At 49.9% G+C, this 18,869-nt stretch overlaps 1 protein-coding gene across 2 annotated transcripts in view; it reads right to left on the reverse strand.

Moving 5' to 3' along the window:
• VRK3 (VRK serine/threonine kinase 3) overlaps nt 1-18,869 on the reverse strand; it is a 44,603-nt gene that overhangs the window by 13,436 nt on the left and 12,298 nt on the right. For both annotated transcript variants that reach the window (XM_069739911.1, XM_069739910.1), the window contains exons 7-9: nt 18,388-18,454; nt 9,233-9,326; nt 5,146-5,248 (exon numbers count right to left, since the gene is read on the reverse strand). In XM_069739911.1, the coding sequence (XP_069596012.1) occupies nt 5,146-5,248; nt 9,233-9,326; nt 18,388-18,454 (264 nt within the window). The remainder of the gene's footprint in view (nt 1-5,145; nt 5,249-9,232; nt 9,327-18,387; nt 18,455-18,869) is intronic.

An 18,869-nucleotide genomic window follows, 5' to 3' on the forward strand; every position in this document is an offset into this window, starting at 1 on the left:
GGCTAGTCCAAGTGTCCTGCCTTACACACTTGTTGTGCCGAAGCCTCGTGCCGAATGGCCCAGGAGGCCCCTACCGCCCGTGTAGAGTGTGCCGTAATACCGGCTGGAAGAGGAGAATTCTTAAGGCGGTAGACCTCTTGTATGGTGGATTTGATCCACCTGGCAAGGGTAGCTTTGGAAGCTGGCAGACCCTTGCGGCCGCCTTCCGGAAGAAGGAAAAGAGAGAGTCAGACCTCCGGAAGGACGCAGTCCTAGACACATATATACGCAATGCCCTGACAAGGTCAAGCGTATGCAGAGCCTTCTCCACTCTATGAACCGGGACCGGACAAAGGGAAGGCAGAGAAAATTTCCTCATTGGAGGTGGAAGTTGGACACAACCTTCGGAAGGAAGGATGGGACCGTACGGAGGACTACCTTGTCCTGGTGAAAAACCAGAAAGGGCCTTCTGCAAGAGAGTGCTGTCAGTTCAGACACCCAGCGTAGCGAGGTGATTGCCACCAGGAAAACCACCTTCTGGGATAGAAGGCGGAGTGGGACCTCCTTAAGGGGTTCGAAGAGTGGTTCCTGCAATGCTGTCAGGACCAGGTTGAGATCCCACGTTTCTAGTGGTCGTCTGTAGGGGGGAACCAATCGGGAAACCTCCTGAAGAAATGTCCTTACTTGCGGCTTGGTAGCAATGCGCCTTTGAAAAAGCACTGAAAGGGTTGACACCTGGCTCTTAAGCGAGCCCAGGGACAGCCTCTCCTCCAGACCCGATTGGAGAAAACCAAGTAGTTTGGGGGGAAATAAGGGAATGGGGTCTGTCCACGAGTTTCGCACCAGGTAAAGAAAGCTTTCCAGATACAGTAATAGATCTTGGCAGAGGCTGGCTTCCGTGCCCTGATCATGGCCCTAATGATGCCCGGAGGGAGACCTGCCTGGGTTAGAACCCAGGTTTTAAGGGCCACGCCGTCAAATTGAGGGCCCCTGAGTTCTGGTGGTAGAACGGGGCTTATGATAGAAGATCCGGGCGGTCGGGGAGGCGGCGTCTGCTGTAAGTTGTACGATGTCGGCGTACCATGTACGTCTGGGGCAGTCCGGTGCGATTAGGATGGTTGGAACTCCCTCTTACTTGATCTTCCTCACCACTCTGGATATCAGAGGGAGAGGTGGAAAAATGTACAGAAGCTGGAACTGGGTCCCGTCTTGAAGCAGAGCATCTGCTCCGAGCGACCGCGGATCGTGTGTTCTGGCCATGAAGTTGGAGACCTTGGCATTGAAGTGGGATACCATTAGGTCCACATCCGGGGTCCCCCAGCGATGGCAGATCTGGTGAAAAATTTCAGGATGGAGAGACCTCTCTTCCGAGTCTATCCCTTGTCGGCTGAGGAAGTCTGCTTCCCAGTTGTCCACACCCGGAATGTGGACTGCCGAGAGAACCGACCCTGTGTCCTCCGCCCAGTGGAGGATGTGTCACACATCTCGCATCGCCTGAGTACTGCGGGTCCCCCCTTGGTGATTCACATATGCCACAGCCGTGGCATTGTCCGACTGTATTCTGATGTGAGAGGCTGCCAGTAAGTGATGGAAGGCCCTCAATGCCAGGAGGATGGCACGAATTTCCAGGATGTTGATGGGCATGGTCGCTTCCACTTTCCCTGTGGTATAGGTGCACCGCATCCCAACCCGTCAGACTCACATCGGTGGTCAGAACCTTCCATTGACCTGTGAGAAAGGCTTTCCCCTTTGCTAGTGAGGTTGGCTTGAGCCACCAGTGCAGGGACCTCCTGGTTGACGACGTTAGCCGCAACTCCTTGTCGAGAGAGAAAGGGTTCTTGTTCCAGGACTTGAGGATGGCTAGTTGGAGAGGCCTGAGGTGAAACTGGGCAAATGGGACCGCTTCTATTGCCGCCCCCATCCTGCCGAGGACTCTAATGGCAAACCGGAGAGATCGAGGGGGTTTGTGGAGGAGGGTGCGAACTCCTAGGCGGAGAGCCAGTGCCTTGTCCTTGGGAAGGAGCACTTGCCCCTGGAGGTGTTGAATAGCATTCCCAGGAAGGTCAGTGACTGACTCGGGGTTGGTGATGACTTTTGTAGGTTGACTAACCAGCCCATGCGACTCAGTGTCGATTGTTATTGAGACGCTGAGCTCGCAGTCCTTGAAGGTGAGAGCATTGATGAGTAGATCGTCCAGGTATGGAACGACTACTATGCCTCTGGAGTGCAGGACGTCCATGGTGGCTGCCATGACTTTGGTAAACACTTTGGGAGCCGTGGCGAGTCCGAACGGGAGAACCACGAACTGGTAGTGGTCCTGGTCGATTGCGAACCTGAGAAATCTGATGGGCGGGTGCAATAGGTATATGCAGGTACGCGTCTTGTATGTCTATGGAGGCGAGATATTCTCCCTTCTCCATAGACGCAATGTTGGACCGAAGGGACTCCATGCGGAAGTGACGGACCCGTACATATTTGTTGAGCTGTTTTAGGTCCAGTATGGGCTGTACGCTGCCTCCTTTCTTGGGAACTACGAATAGATTGGAGTAGAACCCTCGGAAGCGCTCGGCCGTGGGGACCGGTACTATGTTTCCTGCTTGAAAAAGCGAGGAGACCGCTTGGTGGAAGGCACGAGCCTTGGCTGGTGGTTTTGGGGGGACAGAGAGGAAGAATTGTTCCGGTGGGTTGGAGGTGAACTCTATCTTGTATCCGGAAGACACTAGTTCCCTGACCCACCTGTCTTCTGTAATAGGCAGCCAGACTTGATGAAAGAGCAAAAGTCGGCCGCTTACCGGAGTGGTGTCTTCCGGAGTCTGAGTGATGATGAGGAGAAAGTCTGAGATTTTCCTCCTCTGGGCTGGCCTGCTTTTGACTGCCAGGTCTTGTCCGACCTTTGCGTCGAACGCGAGTTGTCCCTGTGCTGGACGCGAGACGGACCAGCCCGAGGAGTTCCGAACGGATCGGAATCGAGTTTGGTTACGCTTCCTGTAAGTTCGTTTAGGTTTCAGTTGGGGAAGAGAGGTACTCTTACCCCCGGTGGCGTTGGACATCATCGTGTCCAACTGTTCACCGAAAAGTAGCCCACTGAGGTAGGGGAGGTGCGTGAGGGACTTCTTTGAGGCTGCGTCCGCTTTCCATTCCTGCAGCCAGAGGATACGCCGAATTGTGATGGCGTTTGATGCTATCCCCGCTACACCCCTTGCTGAATCCAGAAGTGCATGAAGCATGTAATCTGCTACAACTGCTATTTGAACACCGTGGTCCGACAGCTCAGGAGTGGATGCTTGGAGGCCAGCCCAAACTAAAGCGAACGCGTGAGCCAAAGATGCCCCTGCAGCCTCGAAAATTGAACGAGCCATGCGTTCTACCTGCCGGTCTGCTGCGTCGCAGAGGGTTGAGCTATCTGGCAGTGAAAGGAGGGACTGTGCCGCTAGCCTAGAGACTGGGGGGTCCACTTCGGGTGGATCTGTCCATTCCTTGGGTGTCCTGTGGGAAGGGGTACATTGCCTCCAGATATTTGCGATTAGCAAATTTTTTCTCAGTTTGTGAGAGCTGCTTTTTAAGGATCGCCTTAAACTCTGGGTGGTTAGAGAAAACCTTAGGCGGCTTCAGAGCTCCTTCAAAGGAAATCTTGTGTTCTGGGGCCTCTGGTGGCAGATCAGAAATGTCCAGCACCAGATGGATGGAAGAGATTATGTCCTCAACCAACTAGCGCTGTATTGCTAGGGGGGATTGGGATCAGGGACCCCTGCGTTTCCTTGTCTGAGTCACAGATACCTTCCGAATCCTGTGTATCACTGAGGCGTCCCCTGCTGTGTGAGCTGGGGCAGAGGCCTTCTCTGGTCAGGGATTGCGGAGATCTGCATTGTCTGCCCCTGGAAGGGGACGGTCTACAGTAGATGACCTGGAACTACGGTGTCTCTCCCTAGAAGGGAATGACCGTGCTATGGGATGATGCAGATGGACTTGACCTATGGGTCTGCTTGTGTCCTGACCTAGACGTGGACGTGCCAGGGTCATCCTGTCCCTGAGTCAAGCTCTCCCTTTTGCTGGGTAGCGGTCATAGCTGAGGCATGACTCTGCAGAGCCTGAAGCAATGTGGAGGTTTGTTATCTATAGACTGCGACCTTTGAGTGACCCATTCCGGCGTGGCATTAGACATTGAAGCATTGGTAGGGGCTTCTTGGGGCTCTGACACAGTAGTCTGGATGCAGTCCTGGCAGTGCGGGTACGTGCTGCCACTGGGGAGAGCGGTCCTGCAGGCTGTATAATAGCACTCCTGCCTGGTTCTCTTGGACCTTGAGCCCGGCATAGTGCACAGAGTGCAGAAGGGCTGGCTATGCAGAGGACCCTACAGGGGTGGCTATGCAGAGCAACCTATAGGGGAGCCTTATAGGGAATATGGATTCACAGCTGAGTAAAAAACCCAGCTGTGATCTTACCCCACCAGTTTGCCCCAAGGTCCAGCACCTAAGATCCACAGTCCTTTGCCCCCGGAGACTGGCTGGCCTGGTACTGCTGACCGGGAGATGCAGGGTTAAACCTTGTCCTGCAGCAGAAATGGCCGCCGAGAAGAAGAGGAAGGGGGAGAAGGGGGCGGAGAGCTAAAAAAAAAAAAAAAAAAAGGCGGCAGAGCTGGGAGCTTCAGAGTGCTGCTTGTAGAAGCCCTACCTGAGGCGTCTCAACCTAAAGACCCCAGGAGGGGGATTAGGCAGGGTGCTGCTGTCACCTTCAGGGGGCTTTATCCTCGCCTCGACCTCAACCCAGAAACCAAAAGGAATTGGTTTGACTTCGAACCAGCACCCGAGGTACTGGGGAAGGAGCGACATGGGGAATAGCCATCTCGACTTCAACGGGGCACCCCGTAATAGGGGGCCGAGGAAGGAGCCATGCCGGGAGTCTCACAGGAGACTCACTTTTCTTCATCTGTAATCCCGTCGGAAAAAACTGAGTAAAAAAGTTTTAGGTGTGCCTCCTATGCGACACTTAGCAAAAACTGGAGAAGGCTGACGTTGTCCAGGGGTGTACACTGCAGAGGAGGAGCCACGGTTAATCTTTTTCAGATTATGCATAGTGTCGCCTCCTAGTGGACAACAGCATAACACCCATGGTCCTGTGTCCCCCAATGAGGCGACAGAGTAATTAAGTAAAATCATGGTCACCTACCATCCTGTAGATAATCTGATAGACAGCAATCTCAGGCAGTCGATCATTGAGTTCACTGAGGATAGTCTGAAGATTATCTCCGAGTTCATAAAACACCAAAAACCTGCAAAAAGCAGAAAATATAAAAAAAGAGAAAAAAAATTTAAAAAAAGTTTGTGATTTTCTTTGTGAAATAACCCTATGTAATTAATATGTTCGGAAATAAATATTATATAACACTTATATTGTAAACATAAGGGTTTGGAACTTGTGGAACTAGTTTTAGTTTAGACTGACAAGTTCAGTGTACAATATAATCTGTTGAAAATGTTCTAAACATGGTGGAATGGAGAAAAGGAAAAATGCAATTCCACCCTGGTGCCAACAAGATTCTCCTGGTCAGTATAGTTATGGAGAAAATTATTAGATAGATATAATGGAGGCAGCACACCGTTCGTAGTGAAAAAGAGCTTATTTATTCAGCCCAGAAAGCGACGTTTCGGTCCCAACAGGAACCTTTCTCAAGCCTGTTGGGACCGATACGTCGCTTTCTATAATTGAGGTTTGGTATTTGCCAGTGGGGCTCTGTACCCGGACTTATATACACACACACCAAAAGTTTGGACACACCTTCTCATTTATAGATTTTTCTGTCTTTTCATGACTATGAAAATAGTAAATTCACACTGAAGGCATCAAAACTATGAATTAACACATGTGGAATTATATACTTAACAAAAAAGTGTGAATCAACTGAAATTATGTCTTATATTCTAGGTTCTTCAAAGTAGCCACCTTTTGCTTTGATGACTGCTTTGCACACTCTTGGCATTCTCTTGATGAGCTTCAAGAGGTAGTCACCGGGAATGGTCTTCCAACAATCTTGAAGGAGTTCCCAGAGATGCTTAGCACTTGTTGGTTCTTTTGCCTTCACTCTGCGGTCCAGCTCACCCCAAACCATCTCGATTGGGTTCAGGTCTGGTGACTGTGGAGGCCAGGTCATCTGGCGTAGCACCACATCACTCTCCTTTTTGGTCAAATAGCCCTTACACAGCCTGGAGGTGTGTTTGGGGTCATTGTCCTGTTGAAAAATAAATGATGGTCCAACTAAACGCAAACCGGGTGGAATAGCATGCCGCTGCAAGATGCTGTGGTAGCCATGCTGGTTCAGTATGCCTTCAATTTTGAATAAATCCCCAACAGTGTCACCAGCAAATCACCCCCACACCATGACACCTCCTCCACCATACTTCACGGTGGGAACCAGGCATGTAGAGTCCATCCGTTCACCTTTTCTGTGTCGCACAAAGACACGTGGTTGGAACCAAAGATCTCATATTTGGACTCATCAGATCAAAGCACAGATTTCCACTGGTCTAATGTCCATTCCTTGTGTTCTTTAGCCCAAACAAGTCTCTTCTGCTTGTTGCCTGTCCTTAGCAGTGGTTTCCTAGCAGCTATTTTACCATGAAGGCCTGCTGCACAAAGTCTCCTCTTAACAGTCGTTGTAGAGATGTGTCTGCTGCTAGAACTCTGTGTGGCATTGATCTGGTCTCTAATCTGAGCTGCTGTTAACCTGCGATTTCTAAGCCTGGTGACTCGGATAAACTTATCCTCAGAAGCAGAGGTGACTCTTGGTCTTCCTTTCCTGGGGCGGTCCTCGTGTGAGCCAGTTTCTTTGCAGCGCTTGATGGTTTTTGCCACTGCACTTGGGGACACTTTCAAAGTTTGCCCAATTTTTCGGACTGACTGACCTTCATTTCTTAATGTAATGATGATGGCCACTCGTTTTTCTTAGCTGCTTTTTTCTTGCCATAATACAAATTCTAACAGTCTATTCAGTAGGACTATCAGCTGTGTATCCACCAGACTTCTGCACAACACAACTGATGGTCCCAACCTCACTTATAAGGCAAAACATCACACTTATTAAACCTGACAGGGCACACCTGTGAAGTGAAGACCATTCCCGGTGACTACCTCTTGAAGCTCATCAAGAGAATGCCAAGAGTGTGCAAAGCAGTCATCAAAGCAAAAGGTGGCTAATTGGAAGAACCTAGAATATAAGGCATAACAAAAAAGTGTGAAACAACTGAAATTAAGTATATAATTCCACATGTGTTATTTCATAGCTTTGATGCCTTCAGTGTGAATGTACAATTTTTACATAGTCCTTAACATACAGAAAAATATTTAAATGAGGTGTGTCCAAACTTTTGGTCTGATATATATATATATATATATATATATATTTTTATTTTTATTTAGATGGTGGCCCAATCCTAACGCATCGGGTATTCTAGAATATGCATGTCCACGTAGTATATTGCACAGCCACGTAGTATATTGCACAGCCACGTAGTATATAGCACAGCCCACTTAGTATATACTCACCTTCCGTCTGCAACTGTCACCACCGCATGTGCTGCGCTGTTTCCTGCTGTTGCAGCCGTCATCAATAACCGCTGCAGTCATCACTGACTGCGGCCGCAAATTTAGTCCCCGGCTTTTGGCGGCGGTAGGCCAAACAGCTCCCATGGTCCCGGCTGGCTCCGCCTTCCTCACGGCGACTCCGCCTCCTTTGCAGTGCTTCTGGCCGGGCCTGGACTGGATGGCCGCAACCCGCGGCCGGTAATTTAGTCCCCGGCGCTGGACGTGACTTGCGACCGGTAATTTAGTCCCCGGCTTTTTGGCGCGGTATGCCCAACAGCGCCCAAGGTCCCGGCCGCCTCCGCCCTCCTCATGGCGACTCCGCCCCCTTTGCAGCGCTTGTGGCTGGGCCTGTACTGGCTGGCCCAGACCCGCGGCCGGTAATTTAGTCCCCGGCTTTTTGGCGCGGTAGACCCAACAGCGCCCATGGTCCCAGCCGCCTCCGCCCTCCTCATGGCGACTGCTCCCACTTTGCAGCGCTTCTGGCTGGGCCAGTACGGAATGGGCGGGGGCTCGCTCTGCATACTTCCTGGCCTCCCCTGCCCTTTTGTGTACGCCCACTGGCGGGCCTCGACCAATAATTATCCGAGACAGACAGACGGAAGTGACCCTTAGACAATTTATAGATAGATAGATAGATATATATTATCTGATAAAATATATTGGTTTTTGATAGTCAGTTTTGTTTCTTTTTTTACTACCCTTCACTAGGATTTCAACCTACACTTGATCATGCTACAATATATAGTTAAAGTTGGTTTCCAGGCTTGGAGTTCAAGTCTGCAGTCACTGTCGGGCACATGTGCTGACTAAAAGAAAGCTACAGGCGTCTAGTCGTCACGTGACCGTACGTATGCAAATTGATATTTGCGGTCACGCTCCCACCGCTCTCGGCCCCGGAGAGTCCCGAGAGAGTGACCCCGTACTTGAATCCCAAGCCTGAACAAACCCCTTTAAACGGACATTGTTCTATGACGCCCAGCTGTGGTGACTCAACGACCTCCTGCGATTGCATTACAAGTTATATATTTTAGAAGCCTAACCAGTCTATAGTTCTCCCTACGCTCAGAAGCTCAAATTTCATAGTCCTGAATTCTGCGCCTACGTCTTATAAGTGGGCACAGGGCCCAGATCAGTTTAATTGGGGAGCGTCTGCTTCTCCATGGAAGCTGTCAGCTTGTCTCTAGCGCCCATCCAAAAAAACAACCGGAGCAGAGTGTTTGAGATATTATACCCAGCGTGGGCCTACATCTTAGATAGCGGTCTGCTGATTACGTGTTTGGCCGACAGCTCTCTTCTGTCTCTGCCATACACATAAATGGCCAACTCCACCGGGAGCACTTGTGTTCTCTATGGGGAGAGTGGAGGAAACAGCCATCAGATGCATCTTGCAGTGGATATCCACAAAACAATCGGTCACTAAAATTGCAACTGTCTGGTCCTGCTCTCCTCCATCATCACCTGTCAGGTCCTCTCGTGGTTGTATATTTTTCGGTGAGTGCAGAGATTCTGAACAGATACAGACACTGCAAAGATCGGGTACGGAAGCACGGAAGCATTTTTGTTTAACAAGATATTACAAACGTTTATTGGTAGATACACTAATTAAAAGGAGTTCAGTTTAAGAAGCATTTTTATTTATTTTCTATTCTATTGTGCCTTGTTTTGTAGTTGTTACCTGTAACAGGCTTTCTCCAAACTGTGCGTACCAAAACCAATACAAGTAGGAATCCCCAGTGCCGGGCAATTATGAGACTTCTTCCATTTGTCAACTGGGGGAAAATAAATAACAAAAACACATTAGGTATATAGTGAAATTTGTGGAATAAAAAAGTGTAAAAAAAAAAACAAAAAACCTCTAAACAAAAACCTGAAATTCCATCATTTCTTTTTGAACTGTTCACCATATGGCATTTTTTTCCTCCAATGGTCAGAATGCCAAGAATTCTGCCAAATTATATATACCGGTTTTTTTTTTTTTTACTATGCTTATCATATAGATTAAACAGTACAATAATCTATACTGATCTGGCATTACTACCATAATTATGTGCCATTTTTTTTCAAAATTTTTAAAATAAATCAATTTAAACTGAAATAGAGTTATGTGTTATGACTTTCATTAGACCTTGGCTGTTGTGAATACCCACTGGCACCATGGAATTATGTTTCGGGGGAAGTCAATGGAGGCGACAGACCCTCTTATATCCCTTAGATGCCGCAGGCATTATTGATAGAGTTGTAATTGTTCCAGCTGACACCCACTGCTTATGTCTGGGGTAACAGAAGAATACACCATTTCTGATGATTATATAGGACTTGTATCCTGCATATAATTACCAGTATTACCCCCTGCACGCTCTAATGTTCTGTTGTCTCTGAGCTAGTGGGTGATGACCAGCTGCTATGTCGTCTCCCATACACAGCAGACACAGAAGAGGAAAATCACTCACTCTTATCGCTCTGTAGAACACACGCAGAAATAGGGATTTTTGTGTGTACTCACCGTAAAATCCTTTTCTCCGAGCCACTCATTGGGGGACACAGGACCATGGGTTATGCTGCTGTCACTAGGAGGCTGACACTAAGCTGAGACAAAAAAGGGTTAGCTCCTCCCCTGCAGTATACACCCTCATGCTGGCATGCAGAGACCCAGTTAAGTGCAAAAGCAGTAGGATAATGAGAACAATATATCAAAAAACATTGGAACATAACATGTCAAACAACAGTCAAAGACTAAAAAAGATAACTAGCCGTAAGGCTACCAGGGTGGGTGCTGTGTCCCCCAATGAGTGGCTCGGAGAAAAGGATTTTACGGTGAGTACACACAAAAATCCCTATTTCTCCTTCGCCTCATTGGGGGACACAGGACCATGGGACGTCCCAAAGCAGTCCCTGGGAGGGAAACAATACAACCACGTAACTTCATGTACCATCTGACTACCAATGCGCAACGGCCGCCTGCAGGATACGCCTGCCAAGGGCCGCGTCCGCAGAGGATTGGATATGCACATTGTAATGCTTTGTGAAGGTATGCAGGCTGGACCACGTTGCGGCCTTGCAAACCTGCTCCGCTGATGCCTGGTGCCGGATGGCCCAGGAAGCACCCATCGACCGAGTGGAGTGAGCTCTAATCCCCGCCGGGATAGGACTGCCCCTGACCCGATAGGATTCCTGGATAGCAGATCGGATCCATCTAGCCATCGTGGATTTAGACGCCGCCAAACCCTTTCTGTGACCCTCCGGGAGCACGAAAAGGGCGTCCGATTTTCTGAAGTGTGCCGTTCTGGAAATGTACCTCCTGAGAGCCCGTACCACGTCCAGAGTATGGAGAGCCTTCTCGACCCTATGTTTAGGCTGCGGACAAAAGGAGGGAAGGATGATGTCCTCGTTAAGGTGGAAAGATGAGACCACCTTTGGAAGAAACGCGGGAGAAGGACGTAGGACTACCTTGTCCTGATGAAAGGCAAGGAAAGGTGCCCGACAGGATAGAGCGGCGAGCTCTGAAACCCTTCTGATGGACGTCACCGCTACCAGGAAGGCAACCTTCCAAGAGAGAACAGAGAGCGGAACGTCTTGAAGGGGTTCGAACGGCGGTTCCTGGAGAGCCCCCAGGACCAAATTGAGATCCCAGGTCTCCAAAGGCATCCTGTAAGGAGGAACAACATGGGAGACTCCCTGAATGAAAGTCTTGACCTGAAGGTTGGTGGCGATCCTACGCTGGAACAGCACGGATAAGGCTGAGATCTGACCTTTAAGAGAGCTCAGGGCCAAACCGGAATCCAGACCGGACTGAAGGAAATTCAGGATACAAGGGATGGAGAAGCTGAGCGGAGGGAGCCCTCGGAGCCTGCACCAAGAAAAGAAGGTCTTCCAGACGCGGTGGTAGATAGAGGCAGAGGACGCCTTGCGAGCACTTAGCATGGTAGGAATGACCTGCTGAGAGAAACCAGCACGAGCTAGAATCCAGGTTTCAACAGCCACGCCGTCAAACGTAGGGCCCCTGAGCTCTGATGGTAGATCGGTCCTTGGCGAAGTAGGTCTGGGCGGTCTGGCAACCGCAAGGGGACGTCGGCTACGAGCTGAACGAGCTCCGCGTACCAAGCGCGACGAGGCCAGTCTGGGGCGACCAGAATGACCGGTCCTCCCTCCGTCCTGATCTTTCGGATGACCTTCGGCAGTAAGGGAAGAGGAGGAAACACGTATGGGAGTTGAAAATGATGCCACGGAGAAATTAGCGCGTCCACTCCAATGGCCTGGGGATCCCGAGATCGAGCGATGAAGTTGTGGACCTTGGCGTTCCATCTGGATGCCATCAGATCCACGTCCGGGGTCCCCCAGCGAAGACAGATCTGGTGAAAAACTTCTGGGTGAAGTTCCCATTCCCCCGAGGCAAGGCCCTGGCGGCTCAGGAAGTCCGCTGCCCAGTTCTCGACTCCCGGAATGTGCACCGCCGAGATGATGGAGTGGTTGGTCTCGGCCCAACGAAGGATGAGAGAGACTTCCCTCATCGCCGCCCTGCTGCGGGTACCCCCCTGGTGGTTGATGTAAGCCACCGCCGTGACGTTGTCCGATTGGACTCTTATTGGGTGACCCGCAAGCAGAGCGTGGAAGTGAATCAGAGCAAGTCTGATAGCACGAATCTCCAGAATGTTGATGGGGAGGCTGGATTCCCGAGCAGTCCAACGACCCTGGGCCGAGTGGTGAAGAAACACCGCCCCCCAGCCAAGAAGACTGGCGTCGGTGGTTACCACTAACCAGCGGAACGGGAGGAAGGACTTCCCCTGGAGAAGAGATGGTCCCAGGGTCCACCAAATGAGAGAATGTCTGACCCGAGGAGACAGGGGACAAGGGAGGTCGAGAGAAAAGAGACTCCTGTCCCAGTTGTCCAGCAGAGCCTGTTGTAAGGGGCGGAGATGGAGTTGAGCGAAGGGAACAGCTTCGATTGCCGCAACCATCTTTCCCAGGATCTTCATGGCGAACCGAATGGTTCGCGGGCAAGGATGGCAGAGTGTACGGACTCCCTGCTGGAGCGCTTGGACCTTGGACCGAGGAAGCAAAACCAGCCCCCTTGAAGTGTCCAGGATCATTCCCAGAAAGGAGATCCGACGGGAAGGAACGGGAGATGACTTGTCTAAGTTGATCAGCCAGCCCAGGCGAGAAAGCGAATCCAGGGTAATGTGGACGCTTGACTCGCAGGCCTGAAACGACGGGCCCTTTATGAGGAGATCGTCTAAGTAAGGTAATACGACGACTCCTCGAGAGTGAAGAATGGCCATGACAGCCGCCATGACCTTGGTGAACACCCTGGGCGCCGTGGCGAGACCGAAGGGCAAGGCTGTGAACTGAAAATGGTCCTCTCGAATGGCAAAGCGAAGGAACCTCTGATGAGGCGGGAAGATCGGGATGTGAAGATTAGACATCCTTGATGTCTATCGAGGCCAAAAATTCCCCTCTTTCCATGGAGGAGATGACTGATCTGAGCGATTCCATCCTGAAGTGCCGGACTCTCACGCACCTGTTCAGAAGCTTCAGATCCAAAATGGGACGAACGGTCCCGTCCTTCTTTGGCACGACGAAGAGGTTTGAGTAGAAGCCTCTGAACCTCTCGTGTTCCGGGACCGGCACGATGACCCCGCTCTGGCGGAGGGAGTGGATGGCGCAAAGAAGGGCGCGAGACTGAGCTCCCGAACTGGGAAGACGAGAGGGGAAGAACCGAGTGGGAGGGGGAGAGGAGAACTCTATCTTGTAGCCAGACGATACCAGATCTCTGACCCATTCGTCGTGAACGACGGAGAGCCAGGCTTGTTGAAAAAGGAGTAGACGACCGCCTACTCTTCTGGGATCGACTGGCGCTGTTCCCGAGTCATTGAGAAGGGAATCTGGGAGGTCTGGAACCTCTGGTTCGGGGCTGCCTCGGTTTCCCGCGCCAGGAGGGATTAGGTCTGAAGGATGGACGAACGTCTCTGTCTGCGCGGGCGGAGCGGTCCGATCTGGGAAGGCCAGAGGGATTGGACCAGGCAGAGTTGGTACGAAAAGGCCGAAAACGAAAGTAAGGCTGGCGCTGGAAAGCCGCCTTGGGCCTCTGTTGGGGAAGAAACTTGCTCTTTCCCCCTGTGGCGTCGGAAATAAGCTGGTCAAGCTTTTCGCCGAAAAGACGCCCGCTTTGAAAAGGGAGAGAAATCAGGGATTTTTTAGAGGAAGAGTCTGCGCGCCAATCTCTGAGCCAAAGGGCCCTTCTAATAGCGATGGCGTTGGAAGCCGCCGAAGCAGCGCAATTTGCCGCGTCGAGAGATGCGAACATAACATAATCGCTGGCCATGGCTAGCTGCTTAGCCAGGTCCGCCATCTCCGAGGGGAGGTCCTGCTCATTAATGGATTTCGCTAGGGCATCCGCCCAGGAAACCATAGCCTTGGACACCCAGGCCGCGGCGAAGGAGGGAGACAGGGACGAGCCAGAGGCTTCGTACACCGAGCGAGCTAGAGAGTCTATCTGGCGTTCGGTGGGACTCTTAATTGAAGCGCCCTCCGGGACTGAGAGAAGAGTCTTAGAAGCCAGGCGCGAGACCGGCGGATCTACCGTGGGGGGATCCGTCCAGTCTTTCACGAGATCAGCTGAGAAGGGATACTTGGAAACCAAGACCTTCTTACCCGTGAAGCGCTTGTCTGGGTGTTCCCTGTGACGCCTGACTATGTCCAGGAAGGCTGGATGAGAGGCAAAAGCTTTGTGAGAACGCTTGGTTCTGGAAAAGGAGACCGCATGTTCCGGAGCGGAATTAGAATCGTCATCCACCTTTAGTGCGTGATTGACTGCTACGATGAGGGAGTCAACCGTGGCTCTGAACTCCGGAGCCTCCGGATCCAAAGAAATTTCAGACTCATGTTCAGAGTCCTGAACGCTTCGAGCCCCCAAAGAGGGTGAGCGAGAGGTGGAGCTGCCAGAGTCTGAGTGACGAGGAGAACGCTCCGGAGAGGTAGTACGGGTCCGTTTTCTGGACGACCGTGCCTCTTTAAGAGGCGAGCGGCCCCTGCTGGCCGACGATTCCCCTGCTATGGAGGGATCCCTTAGCACCTGTAGCGGATTGCCCCGTTCCCCGGGAGGATTTTGAATGGACTTGATGGCGTTAGCTAAAAAATCCACGGACTGAGAAAGCGAGGCGACCCACGGGGGGGGGCTAGGTACTCCAGGGTCGGCGGCGGTGGAGGGCTCCTGGGCACACGGGGCATCGCAGGCAGAGCAGAGGGGAGAGCTTTGAGGCCTGGGAAGAGGGACAGGGACCGCCCAAAAAGCCTGCAGATGGAGCCCAGGGATGAGGAGCCCTCCTGACCGCCGGCGACACCCCCCCCCAGTCCCCCCACCGGGCACTTACCCTGAAGATGGAGGTGAGAGGGAACCATGGTGCCATATATAGGAACGGTGCAGGGGTTGGGAAGCCTTCTATCCACCTACCCCACATGGGGGGTGGAGAGGAACCGTCCACCACCTGAGTCACAAGTCACATTGGTGATGCAGTGTGGTCTGCACGGACGCCACTGGGATAAAGCCACTGTACAGCCGAGGGTAGAACCTGGTGGACAGGGCAGATGTCCGGCAATAAAAAGGCCTGGCTGCAGAGGAGGATACTGGAGGTAGGAACACCAGTGCTCGTCTGTATAAGGGGAGATCGGGGCCCATTAGGGGAGAAACCGTCGCCCAAAAAAAGGACAGCTCAGGCAGTGGCTCCCACGTCGCAGGAGAGGATACGGTGAGGTGAAACTCCCGTGCTCGCCTGTTGTTGGTTCGGGGGAGATCGGACCTTAGAAGAATCCGTCGCCCCCTTCGTCCGGAATATATGAAAAAAGAGAGAAAAAATCAGTGTGCCTCCTACGGACACTAAGCTTAAACTGGGTCTCTGCATGCCAGCATGAGGGTGTATACTGCAGGGGAGGAGCTAACCCTTTTTTGTCTCAGCTTAGTGTCAGCCTCCTAGTGACAGCAGCATAACCCATGGTCCTGTGTCCCCCAATGAGGCGAAGGAGAAACTGCAGCAGCATGGAGACCATCACACATCACCACTGAGCAGTACAACTGTGAATCCAGCTCTGGTGATACCAGGAGTGCTGAGGTAAGAAGAGGCTGCTCACACTGCTGTCCACCCTGTCTATCTGATCTAATGCTTGAAATACCAGGAGTGCCGAAGTAAAAAGAGGTCACTTACATGATCTAATACTGGAGATATCAGGAGTGAGGAGGTAAGAAGACGCTGCTCACACTGCTGTCCATCCTGTCTATCTGATCTAATGATGGAGATACCAGGGCTGCTGAGGTAAGAAGATGCTGCTCACACTGCTGTCCACCCTGTCTATCTGATCTAATGATGGAGATACCAGGGCTGCTGAGGTAAGAGGCTCCTCACACTGCTGTCCACCCTGTCTATCTGATCTAATACTGGAGATACCAGGAGTGCTGGGGTAAGAAGAGGCTGCTCACACTGCTGTCTACCCTCTCCGTATATCTAAATGTTGAATAATCACCTCATTTTTCAGACTATAGAATTCACTTATAGGCTTATAAAAATAAGTAGCTAGAAACATAAAACAACACATCTCTGATTCATGCAAACCTAAGAACATACAGTCATGGCCAAAAGTTTTGAGAATGACACCAAAATTATATTTTCACATGATCTGCTGCCCTGTGGTTTTTATTAGTGTTTGTCTGATGTTTATATTACATACAGAAATATAATTGCAATCATATTATGAGTACCAATAGGTTATATTGGCAGTTAGAATGAGTTAATGCAGCAAGTCAATATTTGCAGTGTTGACCCTTCTTCTTCAAGATCTCTGCAATTCTCCCTGGCATGCTCTCAATCAACTTCTGGACCACATTCAGACTGATAGCAGTCCATTCTTGCATAATCAATGCTTGCATTTTGCCAGAATTTGTTGGTTTTTGTTTGTCCACCCGTCTCTTGATGATTGACCACAAGTTCTCAATGGGATTAAGATCTGGGGAGTTTCCAGGCCATGGACCCAAAATCTCTATGTTTTGTTCCATGAGCCATTTAGTTATCACCTTTGCTTTATGGCAAGGTGCTCCATCATGCTGGAAAAGGCATTGTTGGGCGCCAAACTGCTCTTGGACGGTTGGGAGAAGTTGCTCTTGGAGGACATTCTGGTACCATTCTTTATTCATGGCTGTGTTTTTAGGCAAGACTGTGAGTGAGCCGATTCCCTTGGCTGAGAAGCAACCCCACACATGAATGGGTTCAGGATGCTTTACAGTTGGCATGAGACAAGACTGGTGGTAGCACTCACCTCTTCTTCTCCGAATAAGCTGTTTTCCAGATGTCCCAAACAATCGAAAAGGGGATTCATCAGAGAAAATGACTTTGCCCCAGTCCTCAGCAGTCCACTCCCTGTACCTTTTGCAGAATATCAGTCGGTCCCTGATGTTTTTTCTGTAGAGATATGGCTTCTTTGCTGCCCTCCTTGAAACCAGGCCTTGCTCAAAGAGTCTCCGCCTCACAGTGCATGCAGAAGCACTCACACCAGCCTGCTGCCATTCCTGAGCAAGCTCGCACTGCTGGTAGTCCGATCCCGCAGCTGAAACAGTTTTAAGATACGGTCCTGGCGCTTGCTGGTCTTTCTTGGGCGCCCTGGAGCCTTTTTGACAACAATGGAAGCTCTCTCCTTGAAGTTCTTGATGATGCGATAGATTGTTGACTGAGGTGCAATCTTTGTAGCTGTGATACTCTTCCCTGTTAGGCCATTTTTGTGCAGTGCAATGATGGCTGCACGTGTTTCTTTAAAGATAACCATGGTTAACTGAAGAGAAACAATGATACCAAGCACCAGCCTCCTTTTAAAGTGTCCAGTGATGTCATTCTTACTTAATCATGACTGATTGATCGCCAGCCCGGTCCTCATCAACACCCACACCTGTGTTAATGGATCAATCACTAAAACGATGTTAGCTGCTCCTTTTAAGGCAGGACTGCAATGATGTTGAAATGTGTTTTGGGGGTTAAAGTTCATTTTCTGGGCAAATATTGACTTTGCAAGTACAGTAATTGCTGTTAAGCTGATCACTCTGACATTCAGGAGTATATGCAAATTGCCATTAGAAAAAATGAAGCAGTAGACTTTGGAAAAATTAATATTTGTCTCATTCTCAAAATTTTTGTCCATGACTGTACACTGTGTGCACAATAACTGGGCAAATGAGTATTTTGATCATATCATTTTTATGCAGATTTTACAAGGAGCCATAATTGAGAAGGGAGTGTCCGAGTAGTGAACCCTTTAAATATCTTTTTTGTCCGTTTTTGTCTGATCGGATAGATTAGTGTGGGGCAGGAGAGAGAACTGTGCTGTTGCATAGTTTTCAAAGTTATTAGGAAAGCCACTAAACGAGTGCTCCTCTTGACAGAAAATGCTGCCCCCTGGACTTTTAGAGGCACACACTTTTTAGCAAGTTTTTCTTCTTGCTAAAGAGAGCGTCTTTATAGTCGGACATACATTACATAGAGAGAGAGGGAGAGAGGATGTTGCTTAAGAAAGGATATCACATCCGAAACGTTGCCACGTCGTTTGGGCAATAAAGTCCACTTTTCTTCATTTTTTTATGCGGATATAGATTATATATCTATATATACACATCTATATATACACACACATACATACATATACATACATACATACATATATATATATATATATACACACACACACACTACAAAAACGCAGATTGTTGTTTTTGTGAGGGAATAATGCTGATATCAGTGGGCTTTCCAGCTTTCGCGGGTGCAGTTTACGTGGCTTTGTGTTTTGTGTGCGTGCACATACCTGTCACTTTCTTAGCTGCTCTTTGGAAAAAGTTCTGTTCATTGTAAATCTTTCCATCTTTGGCATCCTTGAAAGGCGAAAATAAAGAAAAGCAATTATCCTCCCCCCAAAAAAGTAAAAATTATCCTATGAACATAAATATCTAGGCTGATGAAATGCTTTTTAAAGTTATGGGTCCCGTGAAGAATCAGTTCAGCAAACCCCAAGACATCGGCCTGTAGCAGCAAACTACACCAGAAAATACTTTTCCTCCCAGGATAAATCGAGTTTTACTTAAAAAAAATAAAATAAAATGGGTCTGCATTTTCTGGAGTGAACTCCGCTCCTGACCGTGCCCCTTTACACCCATACCTAAAGTGGGATGTACTGGGAGTCCAGTAGGTGGTCCTAGTCAGTGATCACCAGCTCTTTTTATAAGCAGACATGTATACATGAAACCGCCCACTGGACTCCTGAGTACAGACAGATGCAGGATTTCTATA

The sequence above is a fragment of the Ranitomeya imitator genome, chromosome 9 (assembly GCF_032444005.1).
Source record: "Ranitomeya imitator isolate aRanImi1 chromosome 9, aRanImi1.pri, whole genome shotgun sequence".
Lineage (NCBI taxonomy): Eukaryota > Metazoa > Chordata > Amphibia > Anura > Dendrobatidae > Ranitomeya > Ranitomeya imitator.